Genomic DNA, 20,937 nt, shown 5'->3' with positions numbered 1-20,937 from the left:
ATTTCCAAATGAAAAGGAAGGAACAGCCTTATTTAATTACTGGTGTGCATGTGCAGTTGTGAGGAATGAATAATTGAGCTGAAAAACTATATGCTTCTGGAAGTACTATGAGCTATACTTAGTGGGAGATACTAATATTGCTGTTATATAATAAACACATCAGGAAAAAACAGGAAAAAATGATTTTTCAAGAATTGAACACAGGAAACAATAGTCTTTTTAACGGACTGATTTTCAAAAGCTTGCTGACAACCAGTTTTAAGAATACAATCCCATATTAAATAATTCAGATTCCTCCATGGATTTTGAAACCAAAGTAATCAGAAAAGCAAGCATGTGTTTTCTCACGGTCATGTTTGCTTTTACAAATATCATATAAAATGAACAATAATAACCAAAGACTGTCCTCACTGTAACTATACATGAATATCTTTTAGACAGGCAATAACTACTCCTTGTTTAAACCAAACTGAAAGAGTATACCTTCCAGCATATTAATATTGTTTACAGTCTTCAGATATATGGAGGATTCCAAAAGACAAAACATTTTTAGTTCTACGTTTACACTTGATTTTTTTAATTAAAAACTGTTTGCCATTTGTTCTGCAATTTAAGAAGTCATTCATTGTCCACTTACAGACAGTGATCAACTTTAATGCTGAATTCTATACAGAAAGGAAGCAAATAGGAAACAAACCCCTTTTTGTTTCAGTAATTACCAGACTACACACATTTATTTTAAAGGTAGGGAGGAACTGCCTAGCTTGCCAGCTCCATGCTTTCAAGCTTTGAGATCCTTATTTCCTGAGCAGCTTGAATAAAACTCAGTGTCAGATTCTTGGTAGAAGGCTAATAATTTCCTGAAGCAGAGTGAAAGGAAGTATTTTAGGGTAAAACGTGAGGTTTAATAAAATGCGGTGTCCCAAGCAACTGCCCCCGTCTGCCCGAGGCTGAAGATGCTGCTCCAGTGATTCTGCAAGCCAGCACCGACCAGCGATGCAGAGAGCTCCCGAATGGCCCACCTGCAACCTCCCCTATGCGCTGCATCTCCGCCTGTGCGCTGCACCCCAGTTCTTTTCCACGGCTTCAGAGCCAGGGCTTGTAAAGTCAGTGAGCCATTCTGCAGAAGGCATACAATCAAAAGTGAAAACTATTTTATTTCCCTGCCCCGCTCCGGCATTCTGGCCTCATGGGGCTACGCAATAAAGTGTATGTGTCCCCATGCACAAGACAAATCACACATACAGAGTAATTCTGGTAAGAACGTACAATTTCTACGATGTCCCCTTTCAGGAAGAGGTGACCTTGTAACACATTTTCAAGCATCGAAGTTTCCTGAAGTAAAGTGCTGAAATTCGGGTACCTATATCAGAAGTGCACATTATGGACAATGAGGCTCTAGAAATTAATTTCAATATTCCAGTACTGATTTTCAGGAGACAAAAAATCTGAGCAAAAGGAGATTCAAGCCCCTTCTTGTGTTGTATGTCTTAAAAATCTTGCACTACAGCGTTTAGCAAGGCTATGCTTTTAGCCTTAACTCATTCTACGTTGTCATTTTATGTCAAACGCTGATGACAAGCACACAGATTCTTGAGTAGTTATAGCCAAATTAAAACCTTCTACTGTACCTTGCTATTGTAAAGCAAGTTCTTTGTGTGTGGGGGGAGCAGAAGGTACAAGGGAGGAAGGCGTTTATAAACCACATCACAGAACCTCAGTCATAAAAACCCAAACAACCAAAACAAATATTTCAGTCAGTACAAAATACACAAATGCCTTTTGAAGAGAGATTTGCTGTGGTATAAGCTAACTTACTCACTTGCCTATCTGCAAATCTTACCACTACAAAGAGCTGTTATCTAAATGCATACAAGCGACATTCATTCTTATTTCTACCAACATCTCAGTACATTACTTTAACTCAAGATGAAAAAATTGAGGTTGAAATTATACTCTCTTCTGAACATTTTAAGAAATGCAAGACCAAAACAAACCTGGTAAAGAAGGAGAGAGTTCGTTATATCCTCCAAATGAAGCATTCCGGACAAGCTTTCGGCCATCAGCTCTTGGAGAGAACACAGATGAAATCCCAGCACATGAAGAAAACCTACGTCGAACTGGACCCTCTTCCTTCATGAGTTAAGGTGTTTGTGTAAGGATTATATTCTCTGTGAAAGCTGGTTAGCATTAGCTGGTTGGAACAAGAGTGTTGCAGTAACAGCCTTTTACCTCACATTCTAATGAGTAAGATACAAAAGGAAAAAAAAAAGAAACAAACGAAGGGCACACGTGAAAAATGCAGTGAAGAGACAGAGGCTGCCAAATCAGCAGCAAGCCAAGCAACACTATACTCCTCTCATCAAACCCATTAGGACTCTTAAAGCAGAAAGGCTTTGCTTCAGCCTCTCTTTTCCACAAATACACCGCATCTCATTTTTTACATCTCAGGTTTGGTGCTACTCATCTCTGCTTTCTTGGCACACAAAAATAGCGATTATTTAGGTTTTCAGGATTCATTAAATCAGTTCTTTGTCCCGTTAGTCTTTCAAGTCCCAAATGTGCATAGCTCACGAGTTGTGCTTTGCGCAGTGTGGCTTCCCTATTTGATATTGTGGGACACTGTAAGAATCTGAAAAGGGAGCCGATGTTTTGCATTATGCAGCTGTGTTGAACTTTCCTGTTCAGGCATTTACCTAGCTAGTTTTTATCAACTGATCGCTGTGGCTTCTACATCTTTATTTTTTATTTTTGTTTAAAAGGTCAGGCAATAGCTTTTTCTTCTCTAAGAGTCTGACATATTTATATATACAAACCAGCTTGACTCCTGGAAGAGTTGCACAAAATAAGCTCCACAAAAAACATTTTTTTATTATTAATGCCCCAAATACTTTATGCAATGAATAAAACACTTAAATGAACCAACTTAAATTTTAAACATAAAAAAGTCCCAGTAAATTGTGCTTCAAGTCCAGGAATCAGTTGCTCCAAACTGTTCTTGCTTATTGTTACTAGAATAAAGTCAAATAAGCTCTCCCTAACCTCCTTCATCCAGTGCTCATATGATCGGCTGCTCCTTTGCCCTCATGACTAGTATGCATGGCCACCCTCTTCCATATGTGGAATTTGCTTTCCATCTGGTCTTTCTCTGCTGATCCCATTTTCCCCATCACACCTTATTTCTGACAAAATACGTTTTGAAACCTACTCTGTTTGCTGGAAAGCAGAAAAATAAGACACTAGGAATTGGCTTGAAATAAGAACTTGTGTTCTCCCCTACTCTATACTATAGGTCTCCTCTTCTTACAAAGTAAAATGAATGCCATAAATTAAATCAATGGTAGTGTAGATTTTATTAATCCTCAAATAATACTGTTTACTCCAGCTGCTTATGCAAAGAAGTGTACTTATTATTTGTGGCTCTGTAATTTCAGTTCACGTTGGCTCAAGGATAATAGAATAGACTGAAGTATTTTATAACCCCTGTGAAGGGTTTTAACTGTGCAGCATGCATGTGCACTCATTCCTATAGATACATACACTAAGACACATACAGAAAACACTGACAATGATTTTTCTCATTATGAAACATAGTAGCTTCCAGGATCCTATGAATCACTAGACTTTCTTCACGCCTCTTAACAGACTAATGTCCCAATAAATGGCAAGGAAAAAAGATGTAACTGAAATAAATCCAAGTATGAGCCATCAATAGAAACCATTATATGCAATAGGTAATTTTAACTTCTTTTGTACAAGAAGCTAAAACCTCTATTCACTTGAGCACAGGGAGGGGGAGACACTGGATGAGTATATCATGTATTCAGGCCTGTCTCCATTTATCCATTACTGTGTCTCGTACTTCTCTCAGCTGAAGCAGTACTTGTCCAGATGTCCCAGAAAGAACAGACAGAGCAGTTGAAAAACTTAAGGAGTGGAATGGTGGGGCAAGGAGGAAGAAACGCAAGGAGGGAGAACACCACATTTTTCTCCCCCCTCCCCCCCCTTTTTTTTTCTTTAAAAACAAACTCAGATCCATATAACTTCTCCAAACCTATCTTCTTAACTACAAAACAAAGCAAACTATCTTCGTCCAAATCTCTTCAGACTATGCATTTTATTTTTTCTAACTAAAAACAAGAGAAAGCTGTGGTAGAAAAACTCCCTTTACACACAGAAGGAACCGTATCCTCTCATTACACACCTATCTTGCCCAGTTAAGGGGTCTGTTAGCTCGTGTTTTAGAGTCAGGACTATGACCCTGCCCGGGAACGCTCCGCTGACACCGGTATCAGGAGGTTTCTGTGTCCTGCACCATAACGGCAGGGTCGCACAGGCTAAGGGGAAGCTCTACCACCAGCCACCCCGCTTTCTCTACATCTGCCTCCAGCCACTGTGCCACTAAGCGTGACTGACAGCCTACCAGGTTCTTCCACAACAGTCTTCTCTGCCACGCCAGGTTCATTTTACCAAAAAGCAGGTAGACATCCAAGGGGTTGAGGAAAGAATGTTACCCTGAAGGTTCTTCCCGTATTTCTCCCCATGCCCGCTCAGGTCCCTTGACACTGTTCATGCAGCCAAACTGTAAACGAGAACAGATTAAAAACCTCTTTCTCCTTCCTATGCCCTTTTCTCCATTTAGAAGTGAAACTGAAATCTTTGGGTAGATAGAACTAAGAATTTCAATATGGATAATGTTACATTTCCCCTCTCTGAAGCTATCTCCCAACAAAGAAAGCCGTTATCCAGGTATTCTGACTTAAGCACCTTCTGCTTTAACTCAACAGCAATACAGGAGAATAATAAAAAAAAATTGGATTTTTTTTTTTTCTTTCCCCCTTCCTTTGTAGTGGTGACAGACTCCGTGCCTTTTGCCAAAATACAACTCTGTCACCACCGCAACTACTTCAAAGCATATATTGCTGGAGAGACAGCTGAGACACAACTGAAAGGCTGTTAGATAAAAAGGAATCTGTAACATTTAATAAAAATGAGCATTCTTCTCCATGGTGTGATTCTAGGCTGAAGTGTATTGTAACTCTTGAGCATCAGCCTGCAATATTAAAGGGGTTTCTGCTCTCCACACACTCAGCACCCAAAGCTCTTAGAAAACCTTTTAACTCCTTGCAATAAATTTGAGTCCTGAAAGGATACAGGGGTACTTGTAAGTGCTTGGAAGTGCTTTTATTTACATGTTCCGTACATGACAACAGACAGTGCACTTCATTAGCCACCACATATTAGACACACAACAAAAAAACCCCCAAAATTAAACAAACAAAAATCCTTTTTCTTCTTCTCCCCTCCCCAAAAATAAATTCAGACAGAATAGCTCAATACTGATAAAACCAGAATTAGTATCATTCATTAGATGACCTTGGACTAATATCCCAGAAAGTCTTCTATCCTTATGATATCAGTTCCCAGTGCCTTAATAATTGATATACTTAGAAAATGCACTAACATACACAGCTTGGAAGTTTACATGGTTTCAAAATAGAACTACAGACAAATCCAACTGCAGAGGTCAGACACAGCTGAAAAGCCTGCAAAACCAGGAATGTATCTACACTCTAGCCCAAATGCATCAGGTGTGTGTCACAGTGTATCTGTACATGAAAAATAAGATTCCTCATACCAGAAGTTAAGTACTTCATGAAAGCAGGCACTACACTAAATATGCTACTGAAAAGGAGAAAAAGTCTCCTGGTTTCTGTTTTATACAACACCTAAATCAACTGGAAGAAGAAAAAAAATATGACTGAAATATTTAGTTCATCTATCTCGGGGTGGGGGGACTGTCCATTCTCAGTCAATCTGTTGAACAACTCTTTAGGGGAAGAGGAAAACTTCTGTTATATACATTTTCTAAAGGACAGAATGCATTTCTCCTATCAGCTACTCAGTCAGAGCTTCTTCAGTAGTAAATGCTGGCTGAAAGAAAACAAATCACAATCCCATGCTTAAGATACACTTACAGGATATTTCCTGGGGCAAAACTTAAATCTCAGTATACAAAACAAAGGCAAATAGAAAACATGTGCAATTCCAACAGCACATGAACACTTCTGACAAAGCCTAGTTTTAGTTTTAAAACATTTCTCCAACTGAAAAATATTTACAGCTGAATAAAACCATAGGATTATCAAAAAAGACCTCTCTGAATTGTACAGGTATGAATTCCAAGCATGGAAATTGAACTCAAATCAAATATATTCTGAACTATCTGACTGAGGAATTTTAGATATAATAATCCTTTTTATATGGATTTTATAAGTTTAAAATAATGAATACATTATACAAACTGCTACTGATGCAATAATACACTGAAGAATGTATCTAGTGATGCAAAGTTAAAAATTATTCCTTTTCCCCTTAGAAGCATACAAGGAAAACCCCAAATCTACTTAAAACCAAACACTGTAAAAGCAAAAGGGATAAGAAAGAGGAAGGAAAACTGATGGTGTAGCAGAGAAGGCAGAAGCTTTCTAGACTCGCCCTTCAAGTCTGACAATAATTTACCCTGACATCTCAACAACGCTACATTTTCCACTAGACTTCTCCCCCAGTCCAACAAAAGAAAAGGTCATAAATAATTCTCTACGTGCAGTAGTATACACACACCCTTTGTGGTATGCAGAAAACGGAAACTACTAGACTATCAGTTTTTTCAGTGTGAGTTTTTGCACACGGACTTTAAACGAAAATATTTTTCTCCTATTTAACAAAAAGGGTATTAAAGGTATACTTGCCTTCAGACACCAATATTTGAGTTAGAAAAAAGACATCTGAACCATGATGCTATAAGTTGTGTCAGTAGTTCCCAGTGGCAAGTTTCTTTCACCAAATATTCTTCTGTTCTCTCATATTTCCAAGTGGAGTGCAGTTTAGCTGAGGAGTAGTTCCAGAGACAGGCCTGAGGGTGGTTATGAATGAACATCCCAGCTCCCAGTGCCCTGTTGGCAACTGTACTTGGCTGCACCTCCTCGCTTGCTAACACTCCTGCTCCTCCCACCCAGAGTAAATAGGCTTGCTCACTGCTCAGGTTTCAACAGTTTTCATCTCAGCCCTTATGAAATTCTACAGGTCACAGTTCAGGTTCAAATAGGCCAGCTCTGCAGAGATCGTCATGGGCAAAGAGAACTTGCTCGAGAAGTTTCACAGTAATCAGCCCTGCTGTGCCTTTAAAACCCAGTACCACGCTTTCATAAAGCTATAACCCACACAGAAAGGAGTACATGCAATTTACCCAAGCCACAAATACTGGGTGGAGTAGCATTTCAGAAATGGCAAGTTTTAATAAACACACAATGACTTGCAGAGAGGAATGTGCTACAGTATGCACCAGAGTAAAAAAGCAGGATGTCAAGATAATAGATTCAGGAGACTAACCACACACAGCAGACCTTAAAACATTTCACAAGACGTTCAGTCTGGTAACACAACCTAAAAACAGATTATTTAGGGGTCAGACTCCTTCCTTAATTACTGTTACTAGAATCTCACTCACACCCCGTTTGAGACAAGCATCACTAAAGCTACTCCCAATAAGTCGCACAATTTTGCAGAACCGGGGCTTCACCCCCATGAGATATGCTCCATCATACAACAGAAAACTGACCACCTGTTTCACTGGGGTCAGGTCCCTGCAGCAGTACAACAGATAGTAACCCAGACCTAAAGAAACAGTCCACATGGCTCCTATACACTGCTGATTACAAACTACCTTGTCTTTTGATGATGAGGAAGTAAGACAAATTAAAACACCTCCCAAGAGTACAGCAAGAGAGACCAAGACTCTCCAAGTGCAAGGGTTTAGACAGAATTCCCATGCAGCAGGAGGAAACAAAAGTGTTAACATTTTTCTAAGACATTAGATGCACTTACTTTACAGAGAAGGTGCCCGACTTCTGAAGTAATATTTACTGATAACATGGAAGTGTTAAAAATAAGCTTGTCAGAGAGCCTCAACAAGCCCTCTAGCAGTTTCCTCTCTAGAGCTGAGACAGTGAGACAGACTTATGGAAAGACGAATTGAGGTAAAAAGTATGACATGCTTAGTAGTAAGTTGCTCTTACTGTGTCAAGGTAATAAATTACTTAGCCATTCTTCAGTTTCTCTATTCAAAGGATAGATATAGTGGAGGGAAACAGGAGCCTGTGTGAAGTTACTTCCATGACTAAGTCTGTCTAGATGTAGAGAATAAAGTCAAAGCAAACATGAGAAGAAAAACAGAAATCATTATCAAAGATTAGATATAACCCAACCACACAGGAAACAGCTTGATTTGAAACCAGACAGATTTGCAAGATTTTACCATCTGGAAGCCAAATACCATTATCAAAAAGAAATATTAACAGTCTGAAAGTGCTAGTTGAAAGAAAAGCAGGAGCTGGCATTTAAGCAGTGATCACTGTTCTACCTGCATGGGAGTTACAGCCTCCCTCGTGCTCAATGCGTTCATCTGCTATAACCACAGGCACGCAGGACTTCTCTCTCCAGCTCCAACGCAGTGTCTCTCCGCTGTGGCTTCAGTCTCGTGCACCCACATGAACTAACAGGCTCTCATGACCTCCTGGCAGAAGCTTGGCCAAAGGACCAAAGCCAAGTGCCCATCTCGGAAAGAGTTGCTAATACTTTGAAAAGGCTTTGAGTCCACCAACACAGGGATGGATCTTTCCTTCCACTGGACCACAGTAACCTCTCTTTCCCCTAGCAGCAGGTAAAAGGACATGTGTGCTACACCTCCAGAACTTCTTGCACACTGATTACCAGTGACCCAGAACAGGGATGACGCGTCAGGAGCTCGAGATATTTCTTGCCACCCGGACAAACAAAACGTCCTGCTGTTGGTGTCAACTGAGCCAAACACCTGAAACATTTTTTTAAAGGCTGCAAGTTGTACAGGTCTACAGCAAATCACCTTCAACTTGTTAGCTACCTTTAGTAGACAGCAGTGCCAAGTCTTGCATTTTCATGGCCATTATCATCCCATCATGCTGAAAGTATCTCATCCCTTCAGTAGTTAATAGGATCTGTGCTTGAAAACATCCAGTTTTCACTCTCCACTTTTTCTCACATGCAAAAATAGTTAAATTTGTGTTTTGTCCCCAAATGCAGCACCCTGCAGATTAAAATCTTAGCATGTCCTTCAGATGTATGAAAGGCTGTTTTCTCCAGAGTAGACAAGCTCAGTACAGCCAAAAATACCCTTACTCTCCACCAACAGCAGCTTCCCCTCCTGCTTTCTGTTCATTGTGATCATCGTCAGTATTGGCAGACCTATAATTCTGCTTCCACTGTCAATCCACCTCCCTGCACCTAAGCCACTTCTGTTTCTCAGTCATGTGACACAGAATACATTTTCATCAAACTGAATTAACAGTGACTACTACTCTACTGGAAAGGAGGGGCAGATCCTGTTTCATATCTCAAGCTCCTTCTAGGCACACACTTTCACTGCTTACCTTTACTTGACAAGCTGACTTAAAAAAAGCCAAACCCACAAAACAAAAAAAAAAAAACAAAACAAAACAACAAAACAGATGACAGCAAGATGCTGCTAATTTAGCTTCAAGTTTTACATTATTGTAAAATATCTCCTCCTCAATCTTTATCATCCTAACACACCTTTCCCAGATACTACTTACATTTTCACCCCATCTGCATCTCATCAATGTTTTAGATAAAGATAGGAAAAATACTGAGGGCTGATGCTGTCAGGTTCAGGAGCTTGTCTGCACAGGTCACTGTTCTCCACATTAAATACAGAAACTAGAGCTCAAAAATCCTAATGCGTTATCTGCTGAGCTGCCAGCCTTTAAGTATCAAATATAATACTGTCAACACAAGCACCACCCTCATCTGTTCCTGTTCAAGTATGGATGATGCTCTCGTTAGTGCCATCTGCAAATTAGAGTCCTCATTCAAATGCACAAAAACCTAAAATGGCAAAATCTTTCTATAAGGAATGTTGTGAATTTTGCATTCTTCTTCATATGGATTTTCACCTCCTCACACTCTTAAAAAAATAAGACCAGAGATTATCTCCCAAGCAAATATACACACATGTGAACTACTAGCAAGTGACAAACTAGAAAAGCATTTCTTCATGTTACATACTTTGTAACATACACTCAAGAGCACACAAAGAAGAGCAGGACAAACTCTCATTAAATAAAGCCATTAATAGACAAAATGTATACTGGTTAAAAAAAAAAGTCAGACATTTTCAAACATGCTATTACAGAATTTTTAATATTACTATCTTAGCTAGATTTCTCTCTTTACCACAAGTACAGCTTATTATTATTATTTAAGCATCTATGCTGTTTTCTTAGAAAGTTTGAAATATGTTTCAACAGCATATTTGTAAGCTAGAAAATATTAAAAACCCTCTCTGAGGAGACTTCAGATTTTTTAATAAATTTTAAATGATCACTATTTCTATATTAATCCATTTTATCAAACAAAGTGGTATCCTGATGTAAGTCGGAGTTAACAAGATTTACAAGAATCCAATTTACCAGGGATAATTTGTGTAACAACATAAACAGCTTACATCAGCAAGCAGAGTTCTGCCCTACAGCTTTTGAAAACGTAGTCTTGGACTCGGTATTTTTCAAGTTCATTTTTTAACTGTAATAAAAGAGGTTTGCCAATGATTCCTTTTGGTTGCACTTATAGTAGGTTAAAAAAAGTAAAAACCCAAAAGTAAGATGAAAAAAGTTTTTTTTTTTCCCCATTAATGTTTAATAACATTTTATAAAAACAACACAGAGTGCAAATACTGAAAATGAGCTAAATTAACATTGTTCAATCTATGTGTCAACGGCTAGAATTGAAAGATGTTTTAGCAGTCCTAACATCTATATGCACTACACTTAGAAAAATATGGTTTTGGTGAGTTGGCAAAGCCAAGCTACCTCACCGGAGCCTAAAAACACACCATTCCACAAACATAAGCACCGCTTTACAGCAAAAGCTAACTCCCCAAACTCATTATAGTTTCCATCAAAAGGCTACTAAATTATTTAGATCCAATTCCAAGTCTGACAATTCTAAATAACATATTTCGGAAAAGCCACAGCATGATCATTTAGTATGTTCAAGGCATGGAGAAGTAGGAAGGTTGCATTGCCTGTCAGATAAGGTGAAAGAAAACCAACATTGATCTGAACATAAAACATACCAAAAGGCAACATTCACATACAATATGCAGCATTGACAAAGTAGAGACTGGACTAACTTAGCACATGTTAAGAAAGGACAGTTTAAGACTTTAAAAGTTAGAATTGCAGACTGTCTGTGGGGAAAAAAGAAAGATTTCCTTCAGAAAGTTTTATCTTCCAAATTTTTGCCAAATCTTTATCACTGATTATCTCCCACTCTGATTCAAGAAGCAAAGTAATCCATTTGAGTGAGCTGTTGAGTGAGAGTCTAGAAACTGCTTTCTTAAACATATACAATGAAGAGTGAGGAAAATCAGTAAAAGTTTTCAGCATCAACTCAATGTGGAGCTGCTCAAGGCCACTTTCACAAGGAGCTCCTCAGTTACCATGCTGTCTAGTTAAGCCAACTTTGTGCCTTTATTAAGTCCTTTCTTGCATGCTGTGGATGCAAAAAGCTAGTTTTCAGGTTTGTTTTGATGTCCCTTGAACCTCAACACATCTCAGTGTTACTAGGTTTTGCAGATGGCACTTGGATTTTGGTATTCATACATTTGATGGCTCAATAAATTTATTTTATAGAATAAACTGTATAGACAGCATTATGATCAGGAGTGGCTTTTTCTGACACTCTAGTTAACTAATGATGGGCAAGGCAGGAATAAATTAAATCCTCAATAATTAAAGTTAGAAGTCCATCTCAGGACCAATGCTATATATAGCTGAGTTGGCCTTCAACACTAAAATTTTCAACTAGCCGTGTTAACTACTGAGCATAATAAACAAGCATAAACCCCACCATCAGTTTTTTCTGTCAAACAACCTTGCTGAAGCTTTGTATGGGAGCGAGCCTGACCTCCACACCTTTAAAGTCCAGTCTGTAGCCTAAAAGATAAGGTAGTCTTCAGCCTTGAAATAAAGGACAGCACATCTTCAAAAATCTTAAAAACATTATGTAAAATAAGAAGGTGCAGCTTCTTCCTGCAAATGTTATGCAGAAAAATGCCAGTATAAATAGACTTTTGCTGAACAATCCCTAGACAGTGCTGCCCGACCAAGCTGTACTCTGCGTTCGTAAAACAGATCTGCACCGGACTCCAAAGACACAACCACCATTCTCTGGCTGAGACGACATACTAAGTTCCATCTCACAAGAGCAAGAGGAGCAAGGAAGGAAGAAGTCATGTTTTAAACTAAGAAACCAAGTACAAGAAAATAGAAGCTTTCTGAAATCCAGAGCTATAGTCAGATAAATTAAAACCCAGTATTTATACACAGGAGCACTTAAAATCATGAAACACCTAGCACTTGCAATTTCACAACAACACGTAACATGGGTCACATTTGGTTCCAAATAGGAAGCCAACGGCCCAAACAGATGTTAAATGTTTACCTCCACTCCCTCATATCAAGACTCAAGTTCTCATCTACTTTTAATCATATTCCTAATACTTGCAATTAGGACCTTATAACAGAAGCGGAAGACACAAATTAAGCTTGTTCCAGCAGATTTTTCCAAGTGATGGGCACTGAGCATGCCCTTCCCTGGACTACTGTTGGCTGGCCAAAGAATCTGGCACACGTGGTAGTGTTTCCCCACTAACACCAAAGTGCTGGTTGCTCCAAAGACTGCCTCTTCACAGGCTTTGTTCCATTCCAACTCATTTATTTTTAACCACAAGCTCTATACAAAACTGGCTTTGCCACACAGGCTCTTTTAGTCAGGCAGCAGGAAACATAACTTAGGTAATGGTGGCCAAATAGCATCCAGCAACATCCAACTGTCCAGCAGCAAAGGCCAAGTACCCACGTCACAGCTCCCATTTATATACATTTAATCAGTTCTCTGTAGACTGTATGATAGATTTTTCTGTTTCAATTCTCTTATCCCGCGCCTAGTACGCTTTTGAATTGTTCATTTACATTACCCACCTCCTAAGGATGCATTAAGGTGTCAGGGACTAGAAGTATCTTCATTTAGTTCACAGTAAATGCTTTTAAATACTACATCTAAACATTTCCTATATTTCTGCATATTCTCATCATACAATACTACAGGTATATTGTAAAGACTTTTGCTAATTAGATTTCAGCTGCAACAGTCAGCCTCAAGTACTCCATCATTTTAACTCTGTTCTACTTGACATTTTTCAGGCTTGCACATCTCTTCTTCCCTATGTAATAAGCTTACATTTTCACCAGCACTGTCATTTCCCTGTAGGAATAACTACCACAGAATAACCACCCAACTTCTAAATGTGAGTCAATCACCTCCATAAAAATCAAACCTACACCTCCCGAGTTGCAGATAGGCTAGAAGGTAGTAATTAAAGGTTGCTGAGGCCTAGCCCACATCATACCTTTTCACTACTGAAAGGGACTGCAAGCCAAACTCCGTGTTTCATGAAACTACAGCTTCATTTCTAGCAGAGCTCTTAGAAGACTAGGTCAGTGATGACTGATGCTAAAAAAGGCACAGATACATTTAACCAGATTAAAAATCACTTATATAAGCCCTGAAATAATCAGAGGGAAAAAATCAGAAAAGACGACAATATCTGCAAGCAAGTACCATGAAGTCTTAGTGCTTTTCAAGATTGTCCTGGTTTTGTCCTTTCCTATGAGTGAAAGCCCTTAAAAAAGCACAACAGTTTGCCTTTATAATTAGCGAGCATAGCAACATTAAAAGGAAGACTTCACTAAAATATTCAAATATACTTATATAACTACAACGTTTGTCTAATAAGGGATACAACACAGTACACAGAGAGAATAACCAACAATTTATTTAAACATAATAAAAATTACAAACAAGTTATATATGTATATCCTACAGAAAATCATTCCAGACTGAGCACAACGCAAGCCAGAGAACATCAAGTGCTGCTCCAGTAAATAACAGCAGCTTTTAGAAAATATATCAGAGCTAGCTGTGGGTAGCACTGAAAATCCTACCATAATAATTCTTAAAATACACTAAAAGACTACCAGATTCAACATGGTAACAACTATCTTTGGTTTCAAAGGTTTTTGTCTTTTTATCTGAATGGTACTGAAAAGGAAAATAGTTCAAAATTACCAGAGAAACTGCCTATATTACTCTGATGGACTAATATCATTACTTCAACGAAGCAAAATAAGGGAGTTAGGGAGGTTCACTCCAGAAAAAAAAAAAAAAAGAATCTGAGAAACACTACTCATGGCAAGAACTAAAGGCAGCACAGACAACTAGCATGCTGCCAAGAGTAAAAGGAGAGAGAGTATTAACAAAAAAAGCCTGAAGTTTTCACTAAGGACTCCATACACCGTAACAAACACATCTAATGATATCGTAGGCAATAGGACAACAAAAGCAGTTTCAAATGTAAATAGCACAAGGAAGCAACTATGGCCTGGTTTTTAGTTTTGTTTTTTTAAACAGACTATCAACCTGTCAGGTCAACTGACAAGTTTCACTTTGCATCCAATCAGTTCACATGGGTCCACTGAGAGTTTGGTTTTGACAGGTTTAGCAAGGCAGAGGGGACTGTTTGAAAGCTGGCAAAAAGTGCTGAGACTTTCTGTTTTCCTCCACTTTCCTAAAGGGGATGATCTTTCCACAGAAGAAATTGTTAAAAGGTTCCAGGCTTAGGTGGTGTATCAACACTTCTGCGTAAAGACACAACTTAAATATCTGAGACATTAACATGACCATCGGTTACAGGATTACACACAGATATTGATTTACCATCACGTGGACTGTTCTCCAGCATAGCATGCTTTAATAAACTAGTGCACCACAACACATTTTTTTCTCTTTTAGATTAACACATGAGGATACAAAGAATTACATACAATAGTTCAATATGCTTTCTTCTTTACCTCTTTATTGTGAAAGGCAGTGTTTTTGAACCAACATTTGGACAGAACAGATAATTAATGTCAGCATTTAAGTTCTTTAAAACCTCTGTTAAAAACAGCTTTGTCTTACCATGGCTGTGTGCAGTTCCTGGGCTGAGAGACGGTTGGAGTAACTCTTTGGTTGGAGTAAAATAGGCTTCTTTCCCCTGGCGCTGGCTCATTTTTCCTGGAGTTAAAAGCTGTGATTCATCGCTGTTTGTTACCACTGCTGAAATACAAAATGGATGCTCATTCAATGATGTTACATGCTTGTGCATAGATTTCTATTAACAACTTCACTGCTATTCATGAAACTGGTATTCAAATACCATCTTACAAAATTTTCATCCTAGAAAATGAGGATTTCAAACCAGAGATTTGCTTTGGAGGGGATGGCTGAAAAAGAGACAACAAAAATGGTCTAAGACATGAGGCAGAAGATGAAAACAAAAAAATCTAGGAGGAGATAGGAAAGGTTGCTACTGAATACAGATACAGCACTGAGCTGTTACTTCTGAAATGTTAAGTGGCTTGCTTTGCCACTTTTGTGATAATTCTTGGTTTAACTAGCCACAACACAGCCAACCCTGGAAACAGCTTGCCAGATGAAGCTGTGTCACCACCCCAGAAAAGCTAAGATGAACGTATGCACGTACATCACAAGAAACAAGTCTTTATTAATAAAGATCATGTATAGACTCTGTCAAGGGAAAAGTTTAAAGCAGAAGAGTTACTCTCCTTGAACCTTATCAGTCTGAAAGACTTGTTTGAGGTCTTCCAGTTTTTTTGAGAGTGAAAGAATGGCTGACTAACACCTGTCCTGTGGAAGTAGATATACTGGCAAAAAGAGATTAGAGGGGGAAACAAAAGATGCTTACTAAAGAAGAGCCTGCCTAAAAGATTGGAACTTAGAACATGGCTCATTTTAAGAGTTTCCAATCTTTCCTCAAACAGTTTGAAAAGTTCAGCAGAAGATGTAGTCTAAACAAACAAGTTCCATTTTCTGGATGGAATCTGCAAAGTACAGAGGCAGATTTTCTTTATTTCTACTATTATTACAGTAAAGTAAACTTTTTTTCAGCAAAGCATGAAAACACAAGGCAGTATGAAGAATGCAAGGATGCTAGGATACCCACCTGTACTATATTTCTACATCAGATAAACCATCTAATGCTCTGTTCCAGACAAACTATACCCTATGCAGACTGCTGCTCAGGAAGAATATGTGAGGAGATGGACAAGAGAGGCAAAGAGCTCATTTTACCAATTCAGAGTTTAAGTCTGTCAGTGCCAGAAGGCAAATACTTCAAAGTACTGACTGCCTTGCTCTTCTTGTACGACCAGCAAACCAGCTTTTTATTTTCCTGCAGCAACGAGTAGGGGAAAGGAGGGGAGCAGGAGAGCTGCTGAAGTCTTGAGAGGGGACTTCACCGCAAAAGGTCTGGTATTTGAACCGAAAAATAAAAGAAGGGCTAGAAAACAGCTGCTTCACAGGCTTGCACAAAACATGTCCCTTCGAGGGGAAATGAGCTATACTCACTTGTTTTTAAAACGTTTAAGGTGCACTGAAGTAGCACCAACTTCCAGTCAATTAGCTGAAAGCTGCTCTCGAAGAGCCACTGGCCATTTCGCTCCATAGGAACGGGATTTCACAGCTCCTCCCGCAGATGCCCCCAGCTGCAGGCAGCGCTCTGGCTCCGCGGGTGGGCACTCCACGGGCGGGCGCCTCGCCGTCCGCGCTGCCAGCCATGTCCGAGAGCCGCTCTGCAGCAGGAGTTGTGCTAAAACCCTTTCCCAAGTGACCTGTGCAGAAGGCTCGTTTCCAAACTGGCAGCGTGCAGCACTGTTAACTCTTTCTTAAATTTTAAACTTTGGAAATTCCCAAGTTTTCTAAGCTGTCGAGATGTGATCATTTCTCAGATGGTACTTGCCAGTAATCTGGAGCGTAAGCAAGCTCTGCACACGAGTTTTACCAAAGCATGAACTGAACTCAGCGATGTTAACTCAGTAACACTCACAGGATTACAAGCTTCAAATTCACTATTAAATTCATGCTCCTTCATCAGTCTGCAAGACTGTTTGGGTCCTGCAAAGACTGCTAGCAGTGTCAGAAAGGCTCCTTTCCTACAAAACATAGTTTATGTATCACCTAACATAGAATATCTTGTGGTAAGCACTTTGCACACCTGGGGATTCAAGATAAACTTCTTAAATCAAGTGGGCTTTTGAGAAATTCAATCCATAAAGCTGAAGGATGATTAGCAGGAGAGTTTTAAAATCTCCTTTTTACACAAAGCATTATAAAAATACTAAACAAATGGAAATAAATGAGTTAAGAACATAATGTCTATCTACACTGTAGCAGCCACTAGGAAGAAGTTGTCCTGAAGTTGTCCCCGTCCTTCAAAATGCCTCATCCTAATGCTCAGATGTTTACTTTGGGTTGAGGGGGAAGACAAGGTAAGGCAGAACATACCTGTGGCTTTGAACAGGGGAGTAACATTACTAAGAGGCTTTTGTCTTTTTTCTAGAAAAGACTGACTTATGACCTGATTTTTATAGGTTCCTGTGTAATCACAGCTGTAAAATCAGCACGGTCTTCAGGCAGTTAATGACCACTGTAAAGACAGGCCTTAAGCATCTTATGGCAGGAGCTCTGGAACTTTAAAAGACAGAGATGGAAACCAAGAAATCTATTACAAGGAAAAGGAGAAAGTACTTGGAAAGGACTGATTTAAAAAGGACAGAGGAGGGGGAAAAGTTATGCTAGTAACAAATCTTGAGTTTTCAAGATGCCATTAAATCAAACACCTACCACTAAGAAGCAGATCTTTTCAAGGGAATAGATTTAATTAGTACATATTAATAGATAACTCAGCAATTTGTAAAGTCTCCTTGGCGGCTGTTTATAGCTTCTGATGGATTGATTTTATAAACACTACAAAAGTGTATGGTACATACTTAAGTCAGCCATTTACTGACAATGTTTGGTGGTCCTATAGCTAATTTTGAACTCATTTGAAGCATGGAATGATTTTATCCTGGAATTTCATTACATTCACAGAATAAATCCAACAGTGATACTGAAAGGGAGCAAATGGTCATTTACTCTACTGACTTTGCTCACTTGTGAAATAGAAGTTAGCACGAACAAATAAATTATGTTCCTAGTCAAACATGTTTTCTTATTTGCCAAAAACACCAAACTGAAACTTACAGTTTTGGACTCATGTGCCCCCATGTACCTGCAGTGTACTTCAAAAGCCACATGGTTTCTGACTAGTCTTCAAAGGACTCACATTTTCTACTGAGGAAAACTAAAATATGAAATTTTTTTGTTTGTTTTTAAATCATCGGAGGGCTGGAACACCTCTCCTACGAAGGAAGGTGAGAGAGTTCAGGTTGTTCAGCCTGGAGAAGAGAAGGCTCCAGGGAGACCTTATTGCAGCCTTTGAATATATAAAGGGGGCTTATAAGAAAGATAGAGAAATACTTTTTACCAAGGCCTGTAGCGACAGGACAAGGGGCAATGGTTTTAAACTGAAAGAGGGAGGATAGGTTTAGATTGGACACAGGAAAGATATTTTTTACAATGAGGGTGGTGAGACACTGGCACAGGTTGCCTAGAGAAGTTGCAGATGCCTCATCCCTGGAAATATTCAAGGTCAGGCTGGACAGGGCTTTGAGCAACCTGATCTAGCGGAAAGTGACCCTGCTCACGGCAGGGGGGATGGAGTAGGTGAACTTTAAAAGGTCCCTTCCAACCCAAACCACCCTATGATTCTAATTCTTCTTAGGTTTCACATGCGATCTCTGCAACTTGAAAGACGGATTTGATAGGCATATGCTCAATGCATCCAACAAGACATACAATAGCATTACCAACCATTCTTTCCACTCAAAGGCCTCAAAATGGTGATTTATTTTTAGACTTTCACTCAGGCTTCAGAGCATTCATCCAAGAGAAAGACGACCTCCATTCATTCCTTCCTTTACCTAAGTGAGTTTAAACCCATGCCACCTATCTCCCTGAAGATGAGCAGAGGATTATTTTAGAAAAGACACATCAATTAGTAAATATCAAAGCCTCCTCGCAGCTCTTTGGAGAACACATTTCAGTACCAACAGAACTATTAGAATTGATAACACATACTTTGTTCAAATTTCCTCATACTGGCCATCAAATTACTAATATATAGTTTGTCACTAAGATTCATGCATCAGAAGAAACACAAATTGGTGTCTTTCCAGCCAATTTATTTCATCAGATAAAGCTATTAAAAAAAAAAAAATCTCTGAAGTGGTCAGTTCTTCGGTTTCTATAATGAGCATATGAAAGTGCCTACATTCTTGAAAATAGCACAAGGACACCAAACGTAAGAAAAGGTTTATTATAATTCAATTCCACATTATTTTTTAACGTCTGTAAGAAGTGATATCAGCTAAGACCATTGCTTCTGCACAGATTTCTCACTAAAAAGAAAAAATTTGTGCCTGCACCACTCCCTTCCCCACATACGCAAACTCTTAATCCCAGGCAAAATTGCTTGATCATACTAACACCCATGAACCAATAGCACTAATAAGTCTTTGGCTTTGTGCATGCACACCTATATCCATACTGCAGTTTTCCCTATCACCACACCAGATCCAATCCTTGAGTATTACAGTATATACACCCATTCATTTCTGAAGATGTAAATTTAATGAAATTAAGTGAACCATATAGCACTATAAACAGGTAGGATCAAAAATAAAACTGTTTTTGAACCATCATTCCCATGCCTTTATTATCTATACTACGATAACATTTGAAGGTTTAATTTCAAACTGATAAATATATCTTCTTCTCTTCCAGATAAGTAATTTAGTATTTTTTTTTCCTAGCCATGACTGCGAGAGGTGAAGAATAAACTTTTCCCACTTAAAAAAAAAGTTTAATGTAAGGAAATTTAGATGAGTAGTATGCCAGGTAAAATACTCTTCCAATGGTAAATTTGCATTATACTTCACCTTCTCAATTACAATACAGAAGAAAACCAAGTGTTTAGCGCAGCAGTCTATATGCAAAGATATATGCTAACTATTATGGACAGATGTGCAAACATACTGTAGGAGAAGGGCATCACTTACTTGATGGTCCATGACAGTCTCTGTTATCACCATGATGCTGTGTACACATACAATTGAAGAACGAAGAACAGCAAACAAAAAAATCCAGGCCAGGAAGAAGCAAGTGCACAAAAGCAGCAGCAGCAGCAGCAGCGGGAAAGAAGGACAATGAAAACAGTGTTAGTTCATAACTAAAATACAACATGCACCTCAATATCAAAGGCAAGACCTCAAGAGACTTAGCGGTTTGGAAAAGTTGAAGCAACAAAACTGACAAATATGCTTATAGAGGAGCCATTATTAGAAGCCACCATCGTATATGGTTAGTAAACAGCAACTACTCTGACTGCTAATTCTGAGTGGAACCTCTGCATCAGCAATTTAGTGCTCATATGACTTGATGATACACAATATATTTTAAGAAATTTTTAGCTGGAATGTTTTCAGAAGACTAAAGCTCTGAAGAAAGATGAAATAACACAAAATTTGTTTCCAAAGCTGCCCCACCTTCAGACAGGTGCTTCGGAAAGACAAAAACTTTTAAGATATCAGTAACGTGGAAGCATCCACTAAAGCCAGATCCGAGCCTAACTGCTTCTGCACACAAACATGAACTTAGAAGCCATAGATTCAGTTCATCTACAAACACAGGTAACATTTTATATTGCTTAGGATGCAAGACAAGCAGTGTAGTTTTAAATTTAGGAGGACATTTTACATCAAAGAATTTCCAAAGAATGGAGTTGTATAAAAAATTATGTCGGTCCCATTGAATGCA

The 20,937-nt window shown here is 38.8% G+C and overlaps 1 protein-coding gene across 1 annotated transcript in view; it reads right to left on the bottom strand.

Moving 5' to 3' along the window:
- The window catches only part of OSBPL8 (oxysterol binding protein-like 8), a 55,415-nt gene extending 35,204 nt beyond the window's left edge, over window positions 1-20,211 (bottom strand). The window contains exons 1-2 of the mRNA XM_010293884.1: window positions 20,181-20,211; window positions 15,139-15,276 (exon numbers count right to left, since the gene is read on the bottom strand). Of these exons, the coding sequence (XP_010292186.1) occupies window positions 15,139-15,229 (91 nt within the window). The 5' untranslated portion in view covers window positions 15,230-15,276; window positions 20,181-20,211. The remainder of the gene's footprint in view (window positions 1-15,138; window positions 15,277-20,180) is intronic.
- Between the last annotated feature and the right edge of the window lie 726 nt (window positions 20,212-20,937).

This window comes from Phaethon lepturus, unplaced genomic scaffold (genome assembly GCF_000687285.1).
Source record: "Phaethon lepturus isolate BGI_N335 unplaced genomic scaffold, ASM68728v1 scaffold4489, whole genome shotgun sequence".
Classification (NCBI taxonomy): domain Eukaryota; kingdom Metazoa; phylum Chordata; class Aves; order Phaethontiformes; family Phaethontidae; genus Phaethon; species Phaethon lepturus.
Note: the sequence above shows the minus strand (reverse complement) of the source record. Positions and strands in the feature narration are given on the sequence as shown.